General features: G+C 37.5%; 1 protein-coding gene across 2 annotated transcripts in view; it reads left to right on the top strand.

Annotated features, from left to right (window-relative positions):
* The window catches only part of SPOP (speckle type BTB/POZ protein), a 63,427-nt gene that overhangs the window by 27,367 nt on the left and 19,017 nt on the right, over nt 1-17,043 (top strand). The window contains exons 2-4 of one of the 2 annotated variants that reach the window (XM_026513111.4): nt 4,004-4,054; nt 15,178-15,321; nt 15,986-16,107. In XM_026513111.4, coding sequence (XP_026368896.1) covers nt 15,244-15,321; nt 15,986-16,107 — 200 coding nt within the window. In that variant the 5' untranslated portion in view covers nt 4,004-4,054; nt 15,178-15,243. The remainder of the gene's footprint in view (nt 1-4,003; nt 4,055-15,177; nt 15,322-15,985; nt 16,108-17,043) is intronic. The other variant, XM_026513110.4, reaches the window with a different exon arrangement.

Here is a 17,043-nt window from a genome sequence, read left to right as displayed (position 1 = left end):
CCTCATGAATATGTGAACTACCTTTAAGAATTTATGTGTGAAGTTTTTTTAACAATTGATAAGACCTTAATGTTGAAGCCTTAGTAATAAGTATAACTACGGAATATCAGATGCCTGTGTATTTTCTTGCAGATTTATTCATGTCTTAGGATATGGTTCGGGTCACAAGTATTGTATGCTCAGCCATAAGTTTTGTTTAGTGAATTATTTCCAGTATGCTACTGTAATCACTGAGTTTGAATGGAGTTCTTTACCTGCTCTTTATCACATCAGTCCCGCAATTTATGCTGGGGAGAAATGTTCCTATTTTTAATCTTTTTTTAGAATAAGATTCTATGATACACTAACAGTATGGAGTTTTGTTTTCCCTTTCACTCTGGAAACTGCTATAACAATTTTTAGTACCTAACTCAAAAATAATCTTTTTTTCTCTAACTGTAGTCACGTTCTTGGGATATTTCATCGGGATACATAACAGAAGCCTTCCATGTCTGTGGGAGTAAAAATATAAAGAACTTTCTTCTTGAAATTATCTTTTGTTTACATAATTCTTTTTAAAAACACCTTTTTTTCCCTTCTATTAAAATAAAACCTCATTTTGAAAAAACCCAACACTGAAAAAGCCTAACTAAAGGAAGCAGTCAGTCTTCATGCTATGTCTTGTCAAGAAGTTCCCATAGCGGGTACACCAATACACGACTGCACCAGCACACTGGAAGAGTTCTTGTCTTTTGTTAGTTTCCCAGCATTGTTATTACTAGAACAGGGGGAAAATGCAGCTTGGTTTGTATCAACTCTTTATAAGTCTTATTTGACCCGTGACTCAGTAATACTACTAACCTGAAACTTGTTAGTAAAACAAACTTTGTTAATAAATTTGACATAGATGGGCGCCTGGGTGGCTCAGTTGTTAAGCATCTGCCTTCGGCTCAGGGTGTGATCCCAGGGTCCTGGGATCTAGCCCCGCATCGGGCTCCCTGCTCTGCTGGGAGCCTGCTTCACCCTCTCCCACTCCCCCTGCTTGTGTTCCCTGTCTCGCTGGCTGTCTCTCTCTGTCAAATAAATAAATAAAATCTTTAAAAAAATAAATAAAAATAAATTTGACATAGAGGGGAAACTTTTTTTTTTTAATGTATGGAGTTACTGTCTAATCTTTCAAGAATGGAAATCCAAAAGAAAAAGAGATTAACTCAGCCATTTATTAAATAAGTGTTTATTTCTGGCCTCCCTTGTGCCAGACAGGAATCTGCCTTTCATGCATTCCAGATACAGTAGGGTAGATGATTTTATGTGCTAGAGAAAAATATGAAGTGATGAAGGAGGAATAGGATTGTGGCCTTGGGGGAGAGGATGACATTTTTAAGGGTGCCAGGAAGGCCTCACAGAGATGGTGACTATTACAGAGAGATCCAACAATAGTGAGGGAGTATGCCAGGAGAATATCTAGGGGAAGAGTTACCCAGGTAGAGAAAAAGGCGAGTACAAAGCCCTGAGGCAGGGATGGGTCTGTTCTGTCTCAGGAACAACAGCAAAGAAGGGCAGTTTGACTGGAACATAGTGAGCTCAGGAAGACATAATTGGAGATGAGGTCTGATTGTGTAGGCCTTTTCCAACCATTACAAGGATTTTGGCTTTTACTCCAAGTGAGATGGGAATTCATTGGAGGTTCCATCAGAGGCCACGATTAAACTAAAAAGGTAATACCAAAAAATAATACTGTATCTTGGCTTTGCTTTCAGATACCTTAGATTATTTCTTATAATAATTTGGGTTTTACCTAATGGCTCCTGGTGAATAGCCTTATGTAGATTTAAACATTTGTGTCAGTACTGTAAATTTCCCTGCAATACAGATCTTAGGTATTTCATTTAAATTCAAAGAAAGAAAGTATGATAGGCAAGTCTGTCTATAGGTGTTCATTCCTAGGTGGCCCTGCTTTATTACTGATTTCTCCTTATGAATTATCTTGGAAAAGAAAAGTGTGTATTCTGTGCAAGACATTGTATTCACCCTTAGATGCAGAAGGATATATGCATGTGTGTGTGTGTGTGGGTGTGGGTGTGTGTGGGTGTGTGTGTATGTAGCTACTGTATTTTAACGTATTTCTTGAACATTTTTATTATGAAATATAAAACAGAAAAATATATAAAACATAACTGTATAAAGATGAATTATAAAAAGCAAGTACCTATATAACCACCAATTAGACCTAGGAATATATCATTGCCAGCACCCAGAAGCTTGCTATATTGTGTATTCCTTCTAGATCATAACCCATGCTCTTGTGGAGAGTCTGACATTTGTGATAATCATTTTCTCTGTGATTTTACCACCTAGGATTCCTTACAAACCATTATAATTTAGTTTTGTCTGTTATTGAACTTTATATAAATAGAATAATATATGTTCTTCTGTGTCTTCTTTCAGAACCTAACAATATGTTTGTAACTTTCATCCATATTGTTATGTAGAACAGTAGTTTAATTTCACTGCCATATAGCTTCCTGTTATATGAATGTACCATAATTTATGTATCCATTCTACTGTTGATGTTTTTGGCTGTTAGGAACAATGCCGCTATGAACGTTCTTGTTTATGTGTGCTGACGGATGTGCAGGAATTCCTCTGGGTCATTTTTGAGAGTGAAATTGCTGTATCTTTAGTTTTATTAGATAATAAACTGTTTTTCAGAACTGGTTGTGTTAATTTGCCATCCTACCTGTAGTGTGAGAGGTGTTCCTGTTCCTCCCAGTCCTCATCAGTATTGTCAGACTCCTTGCATTTTGCTAATCCATTGGGCCTGAAAATCTTCATTGTGGCAAATGAACTGAGAAACCAAAGCCTTACACTTAAAAAAAAAAAAAATCAAGAGTAAGGGACTGAAGGTATTGGTTTCTGTTTTAAGAATCACCAGCATTCAGCATTTTCATTTCTTAGAGTTGGTTGGCATCTTCCGCCTAGGACTACTTACAGAGTCTTAAGAGGTGTTTGTCTATCTACCCTCAGAGGGTCAGGAACCTTGTCTGTCTTTTTTTTTTTTTTTTTTTTTTTAAACCACTGTGTCTGAAAGAATGCCTTGCACAGTTGGTGTTAAGTAAATATTTGTTAAATGAATTCAGCCTCACTCTTGCTACTCTTAAATCTTCTGATCAAGACTGGCCTGTTTTAGCATCAGTAGTTGAAGACCGTTTTTGGTGAGGGCTTCTTCTATTATCGATAGTAACTAGACTGGTTTATGAAAATAAGAGAAGCTTATTTGTAGGTCTACCAGTTAAAGTTAGTGTTTAGATTTTCAAGAAAAGATTCTATTTTTAAGGAATCTCCCAGTGTGTATGCAGTACTTCATTTTCCCACAAAAGGGAAGAGAGTGCTAGAATTTTCTCCTTATGTTAGGCTTCTGGAAGGCTGGCAACCACTCTTATCCCTGTTTCTGTTTTGAATTACTTCGTAGGCTATGGTAGATAATTAGGGTGGTGGTGGTGTTTAGCCAAGATATCCCCCCAGTCTTCACCAGGAACCTCACTGTGGTAGCTGTTTGTTAAAACCATAGAATACATTGCTTTGTTTAAATGTATCTTGCTTCAGTGTAATTGACCCAGAGTACTTTTTATAAAGGACATTTTACATAAAAACGAAATAAGAATTCTTTGAACAGTTTGTGAGGTAACTGGCAAATGTGATGATGACCCCCCTCTTGTACATGTTGACACGAAGCAAACCATTGATTTCATTTTTGCTGCATTCATAGGCCAGTTGATTAAAGGAATTAGCTTGGATTTTTCGGACATTCGTATCTAAGTATAATCTTTTTGAGAGATGACTAAAAATAGAATATCCAGAACTAGTGATAAAATCTAAGAATGGTCATTTTGACTAGGAAATCCTAGCAAATGTATTACCTGCTTTTGTAAGATTTTTCCTTTCAGAATAGCCAAAATAAGTAAAGACTTGTATGAGATTCAGAATCTGGTTAAGTCTGATTCATCATCTCTATTTCCAACAGAGGTTTCCTGTTAGACAAGACAAATTAGAGTCTTCCTACTGACTTAACTTGGTGAGTTTTTACATAGTTTTATTTTAAACGTAGTTTAAGATCATGAGGAAAAAAGCAGAATGAAGTGCACAGAAATATTTACCATGACTTTAAAAAATGCACATCTTGAGTGCAATCTACTGTTTCATTTCAGTGCAAATGGTATGTAAAGTTGGACTTCATAGAAGGTAAACATGTAAGGTGGTTTTTTTTTTTTAATAATGAGCATTACAAATGGTTTTAAAGAAACATTTTTCGTAAGTGACTTCAAAAGAAGTTTTATTCTAAGTATTCTTTTCTGGAGTAAACCATAGCTATTTGTTCAGATCTTCTGTGAAGAGAAGCATATAATATAAGGCTTTACACTAATGGTGGAAGGGAAAAAAGTTGGAATTTACATTGGTAATCAGTGGTTGATAATACATGATAAAGAGACCTTAGAGTGAGATGATTTTTCTCCCTAGAAAAGATCTTCCGGGAAATGAGAATTCCAGTTTATGAAAGGAAACAAAGCAGGTCATGGGCTTCATTTTACTCTGTTCAAGGTGTTTAATTCTGAGCAGATTGCCTTTGTGTATGAACGTAAAGCTCATCTTTATGTGGTTAGCTTAAAAACTGTTTCTGCCATTCAGGCCAGCATCTTAAAATTTTACTTTTTCGTATGAGATTTATGCCTCAAATGTTTATGTATATTTTCACAGAGTTTTATTGGGTAAAATAAGTATTACTGCATTTTAGTCTTTTAAAATCTGACACAAATTGTTGGGAGCCAAGAAATTCTGTTAAGACAGACATTCTGTCTAACTTTCCCCTGTTTTGTCTGCCTGTGTGGTTTTACTTTTTCCTTGTGTCATGAATTTTGGAATGAGCATTTAAAACAGAACTTCCTGCCCGTCCTTTGTTCCATTTAGCTTAGTTAGAACCTTAACATTAACATAGAAGTTGGCTTATTTTTAATAACTTTAGAAGAAGAGGGAATTTATTTTCTGCAGATGGTTTCTAAGTAAGGAGCATGGACATGGATCCATGTGAACAGTCATCAGATTTTTTCTGGTAAGACTACAGTTAAAGGAGATTAAAGCAAAAATACACTTCCATCTCTCTTTCATAGTTGAAGGGAGGCATAAGTGTCTCTTGTAAAGAACAGTGTCTCCAGAGAATACCAGATTCTGTACTGCTAGACAGTAGTAGTTAATGCTGAAGAGAATTGGTTGCCCTTGTAGTATACCAAATTTTCTGGAGTAGATGGGCCTTTTCAGCTTTGAAGTTAACGCACTTAGTCCACATAGTACACCCTAAGACCAGTTTAGATGATCTTCTTGGCTACGTATTCCTTGAGCTCTTTCTGTAGCCAAATTGTGTTAGTAAGAAATATTTTTAAACGGCTTGGTTAAAAGTATAGATGGCTGAAGAGAACTGCAGGTTGAATTTGGCTTCTAGAAAGGCCAGAGGACCTTGTGAGGTTATGCAACCTCTGCCTGTTTGTTTCATGAAATGAGTCTCCTGTTTCTGAATTCCTTGCAGCTTGGACACACTTAAATTGTATTAGGGCCAAGGCTTTCATCTGTTTACTATTTGAATTTTATAAGGTTCTTCGTAGTTTGTAGTTGAGGGGAGAGGGTGGAAAACTGTAATATAACCTCCCAAATCTCAAAACAGCTTTGAGAATATAATTATATAATAAACATATCTTCTTAGCCATAAGGTTTTTTCCCCTCTTCCTCCTCCTCCTCCTTCTTTTTTTAAATTCTGTTCCAGCTCTTGTTTTAGAATGAATTTTCTCAACCTAGAGGAGAAATCTTTGATAACACGTGGGATGTGTTAAAATCTTCATCTTTCGTAAGTTTGCTCTTTGTGGCCCTAGAGATTTTTGTCCAAGTCATCAGTGGAATCAACACATTATTATAATTTGTGAAAAGAGAAGTTGCTGATGATTTGGTTCTGCCTATCTAACTTCATTTCTAAAGGTGTTTTCCTTTGGAACTGAGATCCACTTTGAAGTGAAATAGCCCCTTTATAATCAGATTTGTTTACTGATTTGGATTCCTGTCTTTCCATTTCAGACATTTCCCAGATGATTGATTTTGAAAGTGATGTGTGGAGAAGCTTAATCTGATGAACCCTGCCTTTTTTTTTTTTTTTTTTTTTTAAAGCAGTTGGAGGAGTTGTTTTTGTTTTTTTTTTCCTGGCAGGGGTTCAGTAATTAACAACAGCAGCACATCACCTGATTGTATTGGCCCAGACCTTGTGAAATCTATGCTTGTTGCAGCCGTGATTTAGTGTGCTGGATCCCTCACCCAAGAGGAGACAAGATGTTGTTACTATATACATTTAGCTCAGTTAGTCATTTTTACCTAAATTAAAAAGCAAAACAATTCAAGAAGTCTTTCTTTAAGGTTTGAAGAGATGCTGTCCTACAAGACTGTTGAGTGGCCTCTGCCCCTTTCCAGGGCAGACCTTTGCCTTTGGAACAGAGCATGCATTGCATTCTCTCTGGGTATATTTTTGGGGTAGTGAACTATGCTAATATGTCTGTATAACAACTTTTATATAATTGATAGTTTTTAAGGAGAGGGAATGATTCCCCAGCCTTTAACTTAAATTGGCAATAAATTTTTTTGCTCCTTCATTTTTCTGGTAACTGGAAGAGTTTCATCCAGAATGAGAATTATTCCATATTTTAACCTTTGAGCTGGCTGCAGAGGTCTCCTTGGGGACAAAGACACTTTGCAGTTATTTATAACCTGTAGACAAGGGCAGTAAGGCTGTAAACAGCCAGCACACACTAAGGTTTGGGAGCCTGGGAGCTATCTATTGGTTATCCCACTGCTTTCCATGACTTGAGATCCTTTCATGTACCTTCTTGTTCATCCTCATCTTGGCTTTGGATGAGTCTTACCAGCCAGGCTATTTCTGTAAATCACCATCTTATAACACTTAGACTGAGGAGAAGAAGGTAAAATAGCCTTTTTATGTTATGAAAGTATTATCTAATCCTTAAAATCATTTCGGTGTCTATGCTTGCCTAAGATATCTGTAAACTGGGGAATCTACCTGCATACATACTAGTATACTTGTTTCTGAGTTTTCCTTAAATAACAACAGTTGCAAAAATAATTCAGCTCTTAATTAGATAAATATTTGGCTACGGCACAAAATATGTTCTACAAATTAGGCTGGTATAGAAAAAAGTTATGTGTCTAGGCATGTTTCAGAGATATGTCTATCTCTCTTTATACATGGACATGTTTAATGTGTATATATTTAATGTTAAATATGTTTTCTCTACTGTCAATTTTAAGGGAATCAAACCTCATGTCAGATATGAAAATTCAAGGTCAAATGTAAGTAACGATGCTCAGGATCTGCCTCAGTTATATCAATATATTGGAATTTTATTATATAGGCTTCAACTTGAAAGAACTCTCAAGGTCTAGCCTCAATTCCTGGCAGTTATTGTAGCGCTTTCTATAACCAGGATTACCCTATTCTGGAAAATGCGCTTATGTTACTGTTGTCTTATGGATTTGGGAACTCCCCATTGAGACATACAGGCTTACCTTTTCTCCCAAGTTTTCTTGGAGTATTTTGGGGTTTTTTGTTTTTTTGTTTTGTTTTGTTTTGTTTTGTTTTTTTGATCGAAGGAGAGTATAGTTTTGGAACATATTGAATGAGTTACTTAAAATTGGAGTGAGATGAACTGATACTTTTCTTTTTGAAAATGTTTTATAGTTTTAAAAGTGTGCCTAAATTCTTAATAGCTGTTACTTATTCAGCAACTCACAAACTTTGACCTTTAACTGAAGCTCATTAAGGAAAAATATGATCCCCCAAGACAGTAGTCAACAACAATTTCATTGAACAAATACTTACTGAGGGCCTGTTATGATACCATTTTCGGTATGGGGGATGCTGTTCTCTGAGCTTAACTTCTGGTGTGGAAGATAATAGACAAGAAATTTGAAACAAGATCATTTCAGGTAGTGATAATGAAGAAAATGAAATAGGGTAATGTAATGAGAGGGGCAGGCTGAAAGTTGGGGGTCAGGGAAGGCCTCTCTGAAGACATTATACTTGATAGAACACTTAAATGACAAGGAGCCAGCTATGAAAAGATCTGAGGGAAGAAAGAGCTTTCCAGGCTCAGGAAATAGCCTGGTGCGCTCACTAAGTAGAATTAAAGGCCTGAGTGACTAAAGCATAGTGACTGTGAAGGGTAAGTGTTAGATGAGGTCAGGGACATGCACTGAAGTCTTGGCAGTCATGACAGAGGTAGATTTTACTCAGATAGCAATGGAGACCACTGGAGGATTCCTATCTTGTCTTTCATAAGGGTCTGATTTATAAGCCATCTCATCACTTAGAAAAATTAATTGTAAAGACTGCTAATTGCTTTAAATTTTTTTTTAATTTTTTTGAAAAGAATATATTCACATGGTTCAAAATTCAAAAAGTACAAAAGGGAAATAGAATGGAAAGTTTCTTCCCACCCAAGTACCCTGGTTTCCTTCCTTGGAAGTAACCAGTGTCCTTGGGTCTTATATAGCTTTACAGAGAATATTATGTATATGTTAAAATAAATAAATATTTATGCCTCTTTAAATAGAAAGAACCTTCCCATTTTTTAACAGACTTTTATTATATTGTCAATTTGTATCATAATTCATTTAATCAAACCCTTGTTGATGGACTTTTAGGTTGTTTCCATTCTTTTGTGATTACAAATAATGCCACAGTGAATAAACCTTTTATATTTGTCATATTAAATATATCAGTAGGGTAAATTTCTAGAAGTGAAATTGCTGGATCAAAGGGTATATGCATTTCTTATTCGTTCTGATGTACATTTCCCTTCATGCAGAGTGTAACAATTTATACTCTAATCAGAAATGTTCTCCTTACCCTGAGCAAGTGTTATCAAACATTTTGATCTTTGCCAATTCACTGGGTGAATCAGTGTGTGGTTTAATTTGCATTTATCTTATTATGAATGAGAGTTGAAGATGTTTTCATGTATTTCAGAGCCACTGGTATTTACATTTCTGCAAACCATGGGCTGTTCTTCACCCATATTTCCATTAGGCTGTTGACTTTTTCCTCTTGATCTTTAGATTCCTTTAATACGAAATCCTTTTGTTAAAGAATGAAAAAAACAAAAACAAATATAGTGTGGTATGTCATTTATATCTCAATAAAGACAAAAGCAGTCATCTTTAACTTGTAAATTTTATAAAGCATGAACCTGATAAGGGATATAAGAGAAACCCCAGTCTTTCCTTCGCTTATTGAGGTCTCTCTTGATTGCCCTTAGTTTCATTTTAAGAAGTGTCTGTAAATTAAAAAAAAAAAAAAAAAGGTACATTTAGTATTTTGTTAGACTAGATTGAATCACAATAAGTTTACCTATGACAAATTTTCAAAAGTCATTCAAACCTTGCAACAGAGGAAGTCAGTATGACCTGTAATAATCTATCCTTAGGGTAATGAGAAAGAAGTTATTACCTCACACGTTGTGTATTATTGAGGATGCTGTAACAGGAGAAATACAAACATTACTTTGAGGTCACATCAGTTTCTCAAAAATGAATATATCCAAGTCTTCCCATAGTTTCGTGGGGTTTTCTTTTGTTCGTTTTTTGTCAACAATCTTTTTGGCAACTTCTGTTTGGGAAAATGCAACGTCTCTCAGGTTTAAATCGTTATTGGGATTTTTCCTTACTTGGAAACTGTACAAGGCTTTAAACCAAAAGAAAAAAAAAGTAATAGGCTTATAAAAAGTCCCTAATAAACCATTCTTTTAAGAAGCTGTGTTCCCAGCCGTCTAGCTTGTGCATGTTTGTGTATTATGTTGAACCACGTGAAATTGCCGATGTCTGACTAGTTTTGGCTTACAAAACAATTTCATGGTTCAGTGTCATATCTCCTCAGTCATACTCCTGTAGGTTTTTTTTTTAATTCCTGTAACTTTAAGACCAGTGGATCTGTATGGCTAACTTACAGATATCACGTATGAGATATGCCTGTGTTGGTTGTTGATATCCTTTTTTTTTTTTTTTTTTTAATTCTCTGGATGACTGGATTAGATTGAAGATGGAGGAATGCTTATAGGAACTAAAAGAAAGATAAAAAAGAACTGCAGAAGCTGTCTTTGTAACACATTCCGGAGAGTGTTCTAGCCTAGCTGTGCATATACTGCAGGTTAAACTGTTGGGACATTTCCCTCCATTGTATAGGGAATTCAACTTCTGTACTCAAAGAATCCTGATTACGTAAGAGTTTAGTTCAAATTACTGATTCGTGTTTTTAAAATGAGGGAAATTCTATGCGATTTCTTTCCCCTTGTAGAACGAAGATACCCTTGGTACTGGATGAGAACCTTAGTTTTACCAGGGCTGATACTTGCGAGTGCCAGGCTAGGAGTTTTTGGCTTTGTGTGTAACTCATCCAAAAGAACAAATTAATGCTTCTCCGTACATTGCAAATCTAATCTACTCAGCGCTGTTCAAAGGACTCCTCTAGAGATATGTGAGGGGACGAGCAGAAAAGTTAATGAACTAGGGGCGCCTGGGTGGCACAGCGGTTAAGCGTCTGCCTTCGGCTCAGGGCGTGATCCTGGAGTTCTGGGATCGAGCCCCACATCAGGCTCCTCCTCTAGGAGCCTGCTTCTTCCTCTCCCACTCCCCCTGCTTGTGTTCCCTCTCTCGCTGGCTGTCTCTATCTCTGTTGAATAAATAAATAAAATCTTATAAAAAAAAAAAAGAAAAGTTAATGAACTAGAATGCAACTGGATAAGTGTTTCCGTCATCAAAGTATTTTTGCTGAATGCCTTGTTTTAGGCAGGCTGTGCTAGGTGATAAGGGGACACAAAGAAGAAGAGTTGCAAGTTCCTTTTAAAGAGCTTCAAGTCTACTGAAGGCAACAGAAGTGTTCAGAGGTGCAAAAGAAGGCAGAAAAGAAGTGCGCTGTACAGGTGTGATTGAAAGTACCACGCATGTGCATCATGACAACAGTAACATATTTTTTTATTTCTCTCTACTCTCCAGAGTTTAATGTGTAGTTGGAAATCATGCTATATTGATTGACTGGAGTCTCTTGGCAAAACTAATTAGCAACTTTATGGACTCCTCATACCCACTAAGATGCATTCTGTTAGTGATTGCTATTGGTTGCTAATTTGATACTACCTTCATTGGAATTTGAGCAGTATTACAGTTGACAGATATTTTAAAGTACATTTTTTGGTGTGACTCAGAAGAGGTGTCACCTCATGGGTCAGGATTTAATAGAGTAAACAGGAAAATAAATGGTGGTGTATAATAGACATGTTCAGCCTCAGTTGTCAGCATACTGGGAAATTTGCTAAGCTTTGGAAAAGAAATTTCTCACTAGACAACTTGGATGGTCTTGTCCTAACTTTTTTGAAGCCAGGGATACTGTGTTTTGGTTGCTTGTTGTCTCCTACGAAGGTTCTCAAACCATGACCCTCAAGTAGACCACCTCTTTTCTGAAATTGTTTTTCTGCTGGGCACCTGCAGCAGTTGGCATGAAGTGCTAGAGAGTTCATGTAACCCTAGGCTGCTTTGGTGATGAACACTTTGCCCATGGTACCTGCTATGAGTGAAATTAATTAGACTTGGGCTATCCTAGTCAATTTCCCTCTCAGCCGGTTGTGTGGTTAGAGCTCCTCAGAGTCTAAGGTTCATCTTCCAGTGCTACTAACTGCTGGGTTAGACATTTCTTTAAAATTGGAATAAAGGTGATATTATTAAAAAAGAAAAGAAAAACCAAAAGACTTGGCTACAAAATAAATGTGAAGCAAAAAAAGATAGAAAAAAATGGCGAAGACCAAAGTAGTATTTTTTTTTTTTTTTGGTTGTAATAATGGACCATGGTTCAGTAACAACAATTAAGCCATTAAAATAAACTGTTTTTTAAACTTGTCTTTTTCTTAGGCTTAGAGAATCCTTAAATTATTAATTGCTAGATAAATTTGAAGTATTTTTTAAAACTTCAAAATAAACTTAAGTTAGTATTTTATGATCCCTCAGTGTAGAGCTGCACCGCACACCTCCAGAGCCAAATTTTATGCTCTTAACTAATGTGTAAAATTCACATCCTCATCTCCAGTCTGCCCACAAGATAGTTTTAAGTGGGAATTTTGAAATTTCATTCTGGCTCCTACCGGCAGTAATGGTAACTGGGATTTGTAAAACTGCCTAAGGTGCATTTAATTCATTACTAGACAAACAGTTCCTGAGAATGTGTTTTCCATCAAATGGAAGCACACCTTGATCACAGGTGATCAAATGCAGCATTTGGTTCTTGAGTGTATCATGGAATCATGAATTGCACAAACCAGGGAGCCCAAGTGCCACTGCATTGCTTAGTTTGCTAGCTTAAGTGAAATAGCATGTCATGTGTATAGAACTGTTAACTTCCATCTGTGATTACCTGGGATGCTTTAGTTGTAAATGTCTGTGGGACAGTGTTTAAAACCAGTGGGGACTCTGGTAATACCAATGGTGTTACTCTGTGGGGATACAACTGTGTCTTATTAATCCCCTTCCATGCTTATTACTTAAGTGGCCAGTGAATGTGTGTGAGTTGAGTGATTTTGTTGTTGTTGTTCATTTATACCTCTTTCTACAAGGGATTTGAGGCAGTTTTCAGAAGTACTCAACATATAAAAGAGTAAACGGTTGAGGGAATTATAGCAAAGTGAGTAACAGTGTTAAGAAAGTAATAAAGCTGGGGTGTCTGGGTGGCTCAGTCAGTTAAGCATCCGACTTTTGATTTCGGCTGGGTCACGATCTCAGGGTCTTTGGGTCAAGCCCTGCATCCGGTCTGCCCTCAGCAGGGAGTCTGCTTATCCCTCCCTTCTGCTCCTCCCCCTGCTCTCTCTCTCTAAAATAAATGAATAAAAATTGAAAAAAGAAAATAATAAAGGTATTATAGAATGAGCGTGTGATCCTAGAGTTTCAAGAGATGGCTTACAGATATGTCTCATGGCTTCCTAGTAGCCAGACAAAGAGGGCAACCTGATCAGTTATATTCGTATTGTCTGTGCACAGCTGAAAACAAACCAGGTGTTCAGAAAATTCTCCCTTGGATATTATAAACCAGTGTTTGATGTAATGGAATACATCCTTACACTCTTCTTACAATACAATATACTTTTTAAAATAAAGCAGCACAGTAGGAAAAAATGGTATATACTCAAGTGGCTATCATCCCAAACTAACAGACATATGTATTTCCATATTTGCTTCAAATCATCCTCATTTGAAAAGAAACAGGAGAGAGCAACTTGAGATGTCTTACGTCCTTGTCCTGACCTCGTTCTTCTCCCGTGCTCTCCCATTGTGAATCTGATGCATAGCTTGTCAGTGTGTTTTTTTGTTTTGTTTTGTTTTTTTACTTCTACTGAATGCATATATCAGATCTGTAAATAATATATAAATCTTAAATTTGCATAGAATAAGGTACAGCATTTGATATTCCAAAACTTGCTTTTTTTCATTAGCATTGTGTTTGATCTCATCTCCATGGTGCTGCAGATCTAGTTCATTAATTTAAAATCCTGAAATATAGTTTTCCATTATATGGAAATAACCCAATTTAGTTTTCTATTTCCCTCCTAATGGATTTTTGGTTTATTTCTAGTTTTTCACTGTAATGAGCAGTGCCACACTGAACGGCCTTCTCAGTATCGTCTTCTGCCCACGTGCAGGGTTTCTCTAGGGCAGTGGTTCTTAAAATGTGGTGCCAGGACCTGCATATCAAGATCACTTGGGAACTTGTTAGAAATGCAGATATGTGGGCCTAGCTTAAACCTCTGAATCAGAAATTTGGGGGACGGTGGCCAGCAGGTGATTTGGATGCATGCTGAAGTTTAGGAAACCCCTACACTACCGCGTATACAGTTAAAGTAGAATTACTAAGTCTTAGTGTGCATGTATAGTCAATATACTGTATACAGGAAGTTCCTGTCCAAAATATACATCCTAGTTTACAGTCTCACCAGCAGTGTAGGACAGTTCCCATGTTCCCATATGTGGTATGGATGATTTTTTTTCTTGCTGGTCTGAAAGGTGTAAAACTTTAAGAACTATTTTATTTCGTTTTTTGTGAGCAATATTTTTCCAGGGTAGTTGGCCTTTTTCTTATGAATTTTGTAGAAAGCTTACATACCAATTCATAAATTACCCCTTCATCATGCATTGCAAGCTCTTTTTTTTTTTTTTTTTTTTCCGGTTTGTTTTTTGGCTTTGTTTATGGTACTTAAAAATTGTAACCAGATTCACCAGTGGTTTGAATGGCTTGTGTTTCGGAGGGCCTTGGAGGGGAGAAGTTGGACTTGGATTTGATTTGCTGCTGGGACACCCTGTTGAGATGTGCAGCAGTTATTTGAAGGTGGTCTGAGGCTTATGAGACAGGTCACAGAGATTTAGGAGTCATTTGTGTAAAGGCAAAACTTTGACACTTTGACACTGGGGGTGGATAAAATGAAAGAGTTTAATATAGATCGAGAAAATGATGGAAAATTCAAACAAGGGAATGACAATGGAGAAGGAGAATCCAATAAGAGAGATTGAGGAATGATCAGAAAACAGAGCAAGAAGAATCTGGAAAATTGGATAGTGATGGAGTATGTAAGCGAGGAGATCTCTAATGCTACAGAGGAAGGAACACATCTAAGAAAGGGGCGAATGTTTGCACCGAAGTGTAGGAGGAGATGAGACAGTAGTGGAGAGGTAACAAGGTCATTTTCTTTTAGGAGTGGAGTATTTGTGCCCCCAGAGAAAGGAGCCAGTGGCAGAGTTGTATCTGGTGTTCACGGTGCTGTCTCCTCTTTGGCAGCCTTTTCATGGATGTACTTTATATGCCCTTTGAGGAGATTCATTTGGTAAGATAATATTAGGAATTGGGCAGAGGATGGAAATAGGGTGATAGACTTGTGACTAGGAGGCTGCTTTCGATTAGGTGGTCTTCTCTGAGGTTAGCATTGAATGCTAAGGAGCCATTTGAATGGTAAGGTAGAGCATTCCAGGCAGGAGACACAGTTTCCAGTCTGCAAGGTCAAACGGAAATCGGATAGTATACCATTAATCTAATAAAATCCTCATGCTTCTTGGGTCAACCAGGGTGAAGAGAGAAGAGAAATCTTTGTCCCCTGACTGTGGAGATCTTGTTTAACCTTCAAACTGGCGATGTCAAGGGTTCCAAGTCCTCCACCTCCGGCAGAAATGTCGAGTGGCCCCGTAGCTGAGAGCTGGTGCTACACACAGGTAAGTTCATGTTTTCGCCCTGTAAATTGTGTATCTTGGAAGGATTTTGGTGAATGAAAAGAATAAGATTTCTTTTCTTCATTAGGTTTCCTGCTTTCTCTAGGACATAAGTGTCAAAGAGCAGATACACCCAAAGTACTTGACAGCTTTCCATTCCTTGGTTTTCACATGGCATCTGAATGTACTAGGCCGGTGGTTTTCACTGGAGGTTGAAAGCGGGGTGATATTTGAAACTAGATCCACTTATAGCCACCTCGATGGAAATGTGTTCCTCTTTGGGCAACTCACAGGAAACCGGGTTTGAGATTTGCAGCCCCAGGCAGTGGCATCAGCATCTCAATTGTCAAGTGCCACTCTGAGCAGAGGCTTGTTTTAGGGACAGCTTTATTATCTGCTTGCCCACCCCTGTCCATGTTTTTCTCACTTTCCACCCTGTGTTTCTCAGAAGTGAAGAAATGTTATGAAAGCAGTTGGTCACTGTGAGATTTCTCAAAATGTGGGTGAGGGACAGAAAAAGCTGAGCCTCCATGCTGGCCAGACAGGGCTATCTTCCTATGGGACTCATGCAAACAGAGGGAGGAGGAAAAATGATTATTTGATCTGCAGCCTGTTTTTCAGGGTTGCCCACTTCCTATTTAATCGCTTCTTGGTTTTCTGTCAACAGATCAAGGTAGTGAAATTCTCCTACATGTGGACCATCAATAACTTTAGCTTTTGCCGGGAGGAAATGGGTGAAGTCATTAAAAGTTCAACCTTTTCATCAGGAGCCAATGATAAACTGAAATGGTGAGGAAGACTATATCTAGCTGTAAGAATTTTTCTAAAAGTTGCCTGTTTTGCTTGGTTTTATGACAGAACCTGACTAGAACATAAGATCCTTGAAGGCACACAGAGACTCTGTTTTGTTCTGCATGTATTCCCCAGTGCCTAGAACAGTGGCTGGCGCACGATAGGTGTTCATTGTAAAAAATAGTTTTAAAGATTTCTTTATTTGAGAGAGAGAAAGAGAGCATGAACGGAGGGAGAGGGAGAATCCTCAAGCAGATGCCTCACTGAGCACAGAGCCTGACACAGGTCTCGATCCCAGGACCCCAAGATCATGACCTGAGCCAAAATCAAGAGTCGACCACTTAACCGACTGAGCCACCCAGGCGCCCCTCACTGTATATTTGTTGAATTAATTCAGTGAGCATGTCAGGGATCAGCAAACTCAAATGGTTGTAGGGTAATATAAATGAGTAAAGAGGGCCGGTGTTATAAATGATATTCATACATGGGCTGCTCAGCTCCAGCCGTCTATAGCTTTGTGTAAATAAGGGCTGACCATTGTCATATTTGCTGATTTTTTAAGAAAAGCAAGAAATTTAGATTTTAGCATAAAAATCTCAACTTTTAAATTGCCTGCTTTTAAACAATAAAGGAGATTTATTTGCTGATGTAACTGGAATTCCCAGGGTATAGGATGGTTTTGAAGGTAGTTTGATCCAGCAGCCCGGTGGTGAGATTAAGGACCCCATCTGTCTATTCTCCACACTGTTGGACATCTCAAGTCTAGTTTTCCTTGTGGTTAAAGGATGACTGGCAGTAGCAATGGGTATAACCCACTACCATCCAACAGATGTCTTTGAACTTTCTCTGAATTAACTCTGTGGCCAAGAATATGTCCTACATGCACTGACTGGTTTAGGTTTGGGTTTCCTCCATCAATCTCTACAGCAAGGG

This window comes from Ursus arctos, unplaced genomic scaffold, assembly GCF_023065955.2.
Source record: "Ursus arctos isolate Adak ecotype North America unplaced genomic scaffold, UrsArc2.0 scaffold_24, whole genome shotgun sequence".
NCBI lineage: Eukaryota > Metazoa > Chordata > Mammalia > Carnivora > Ursidae > Ursus > Ursus arctos.
The sequence above is the reverse complement of the archived record's forward strand: the minus strand, read 5'-3'. Positions and strand labels throughout refer to the sequence as shown.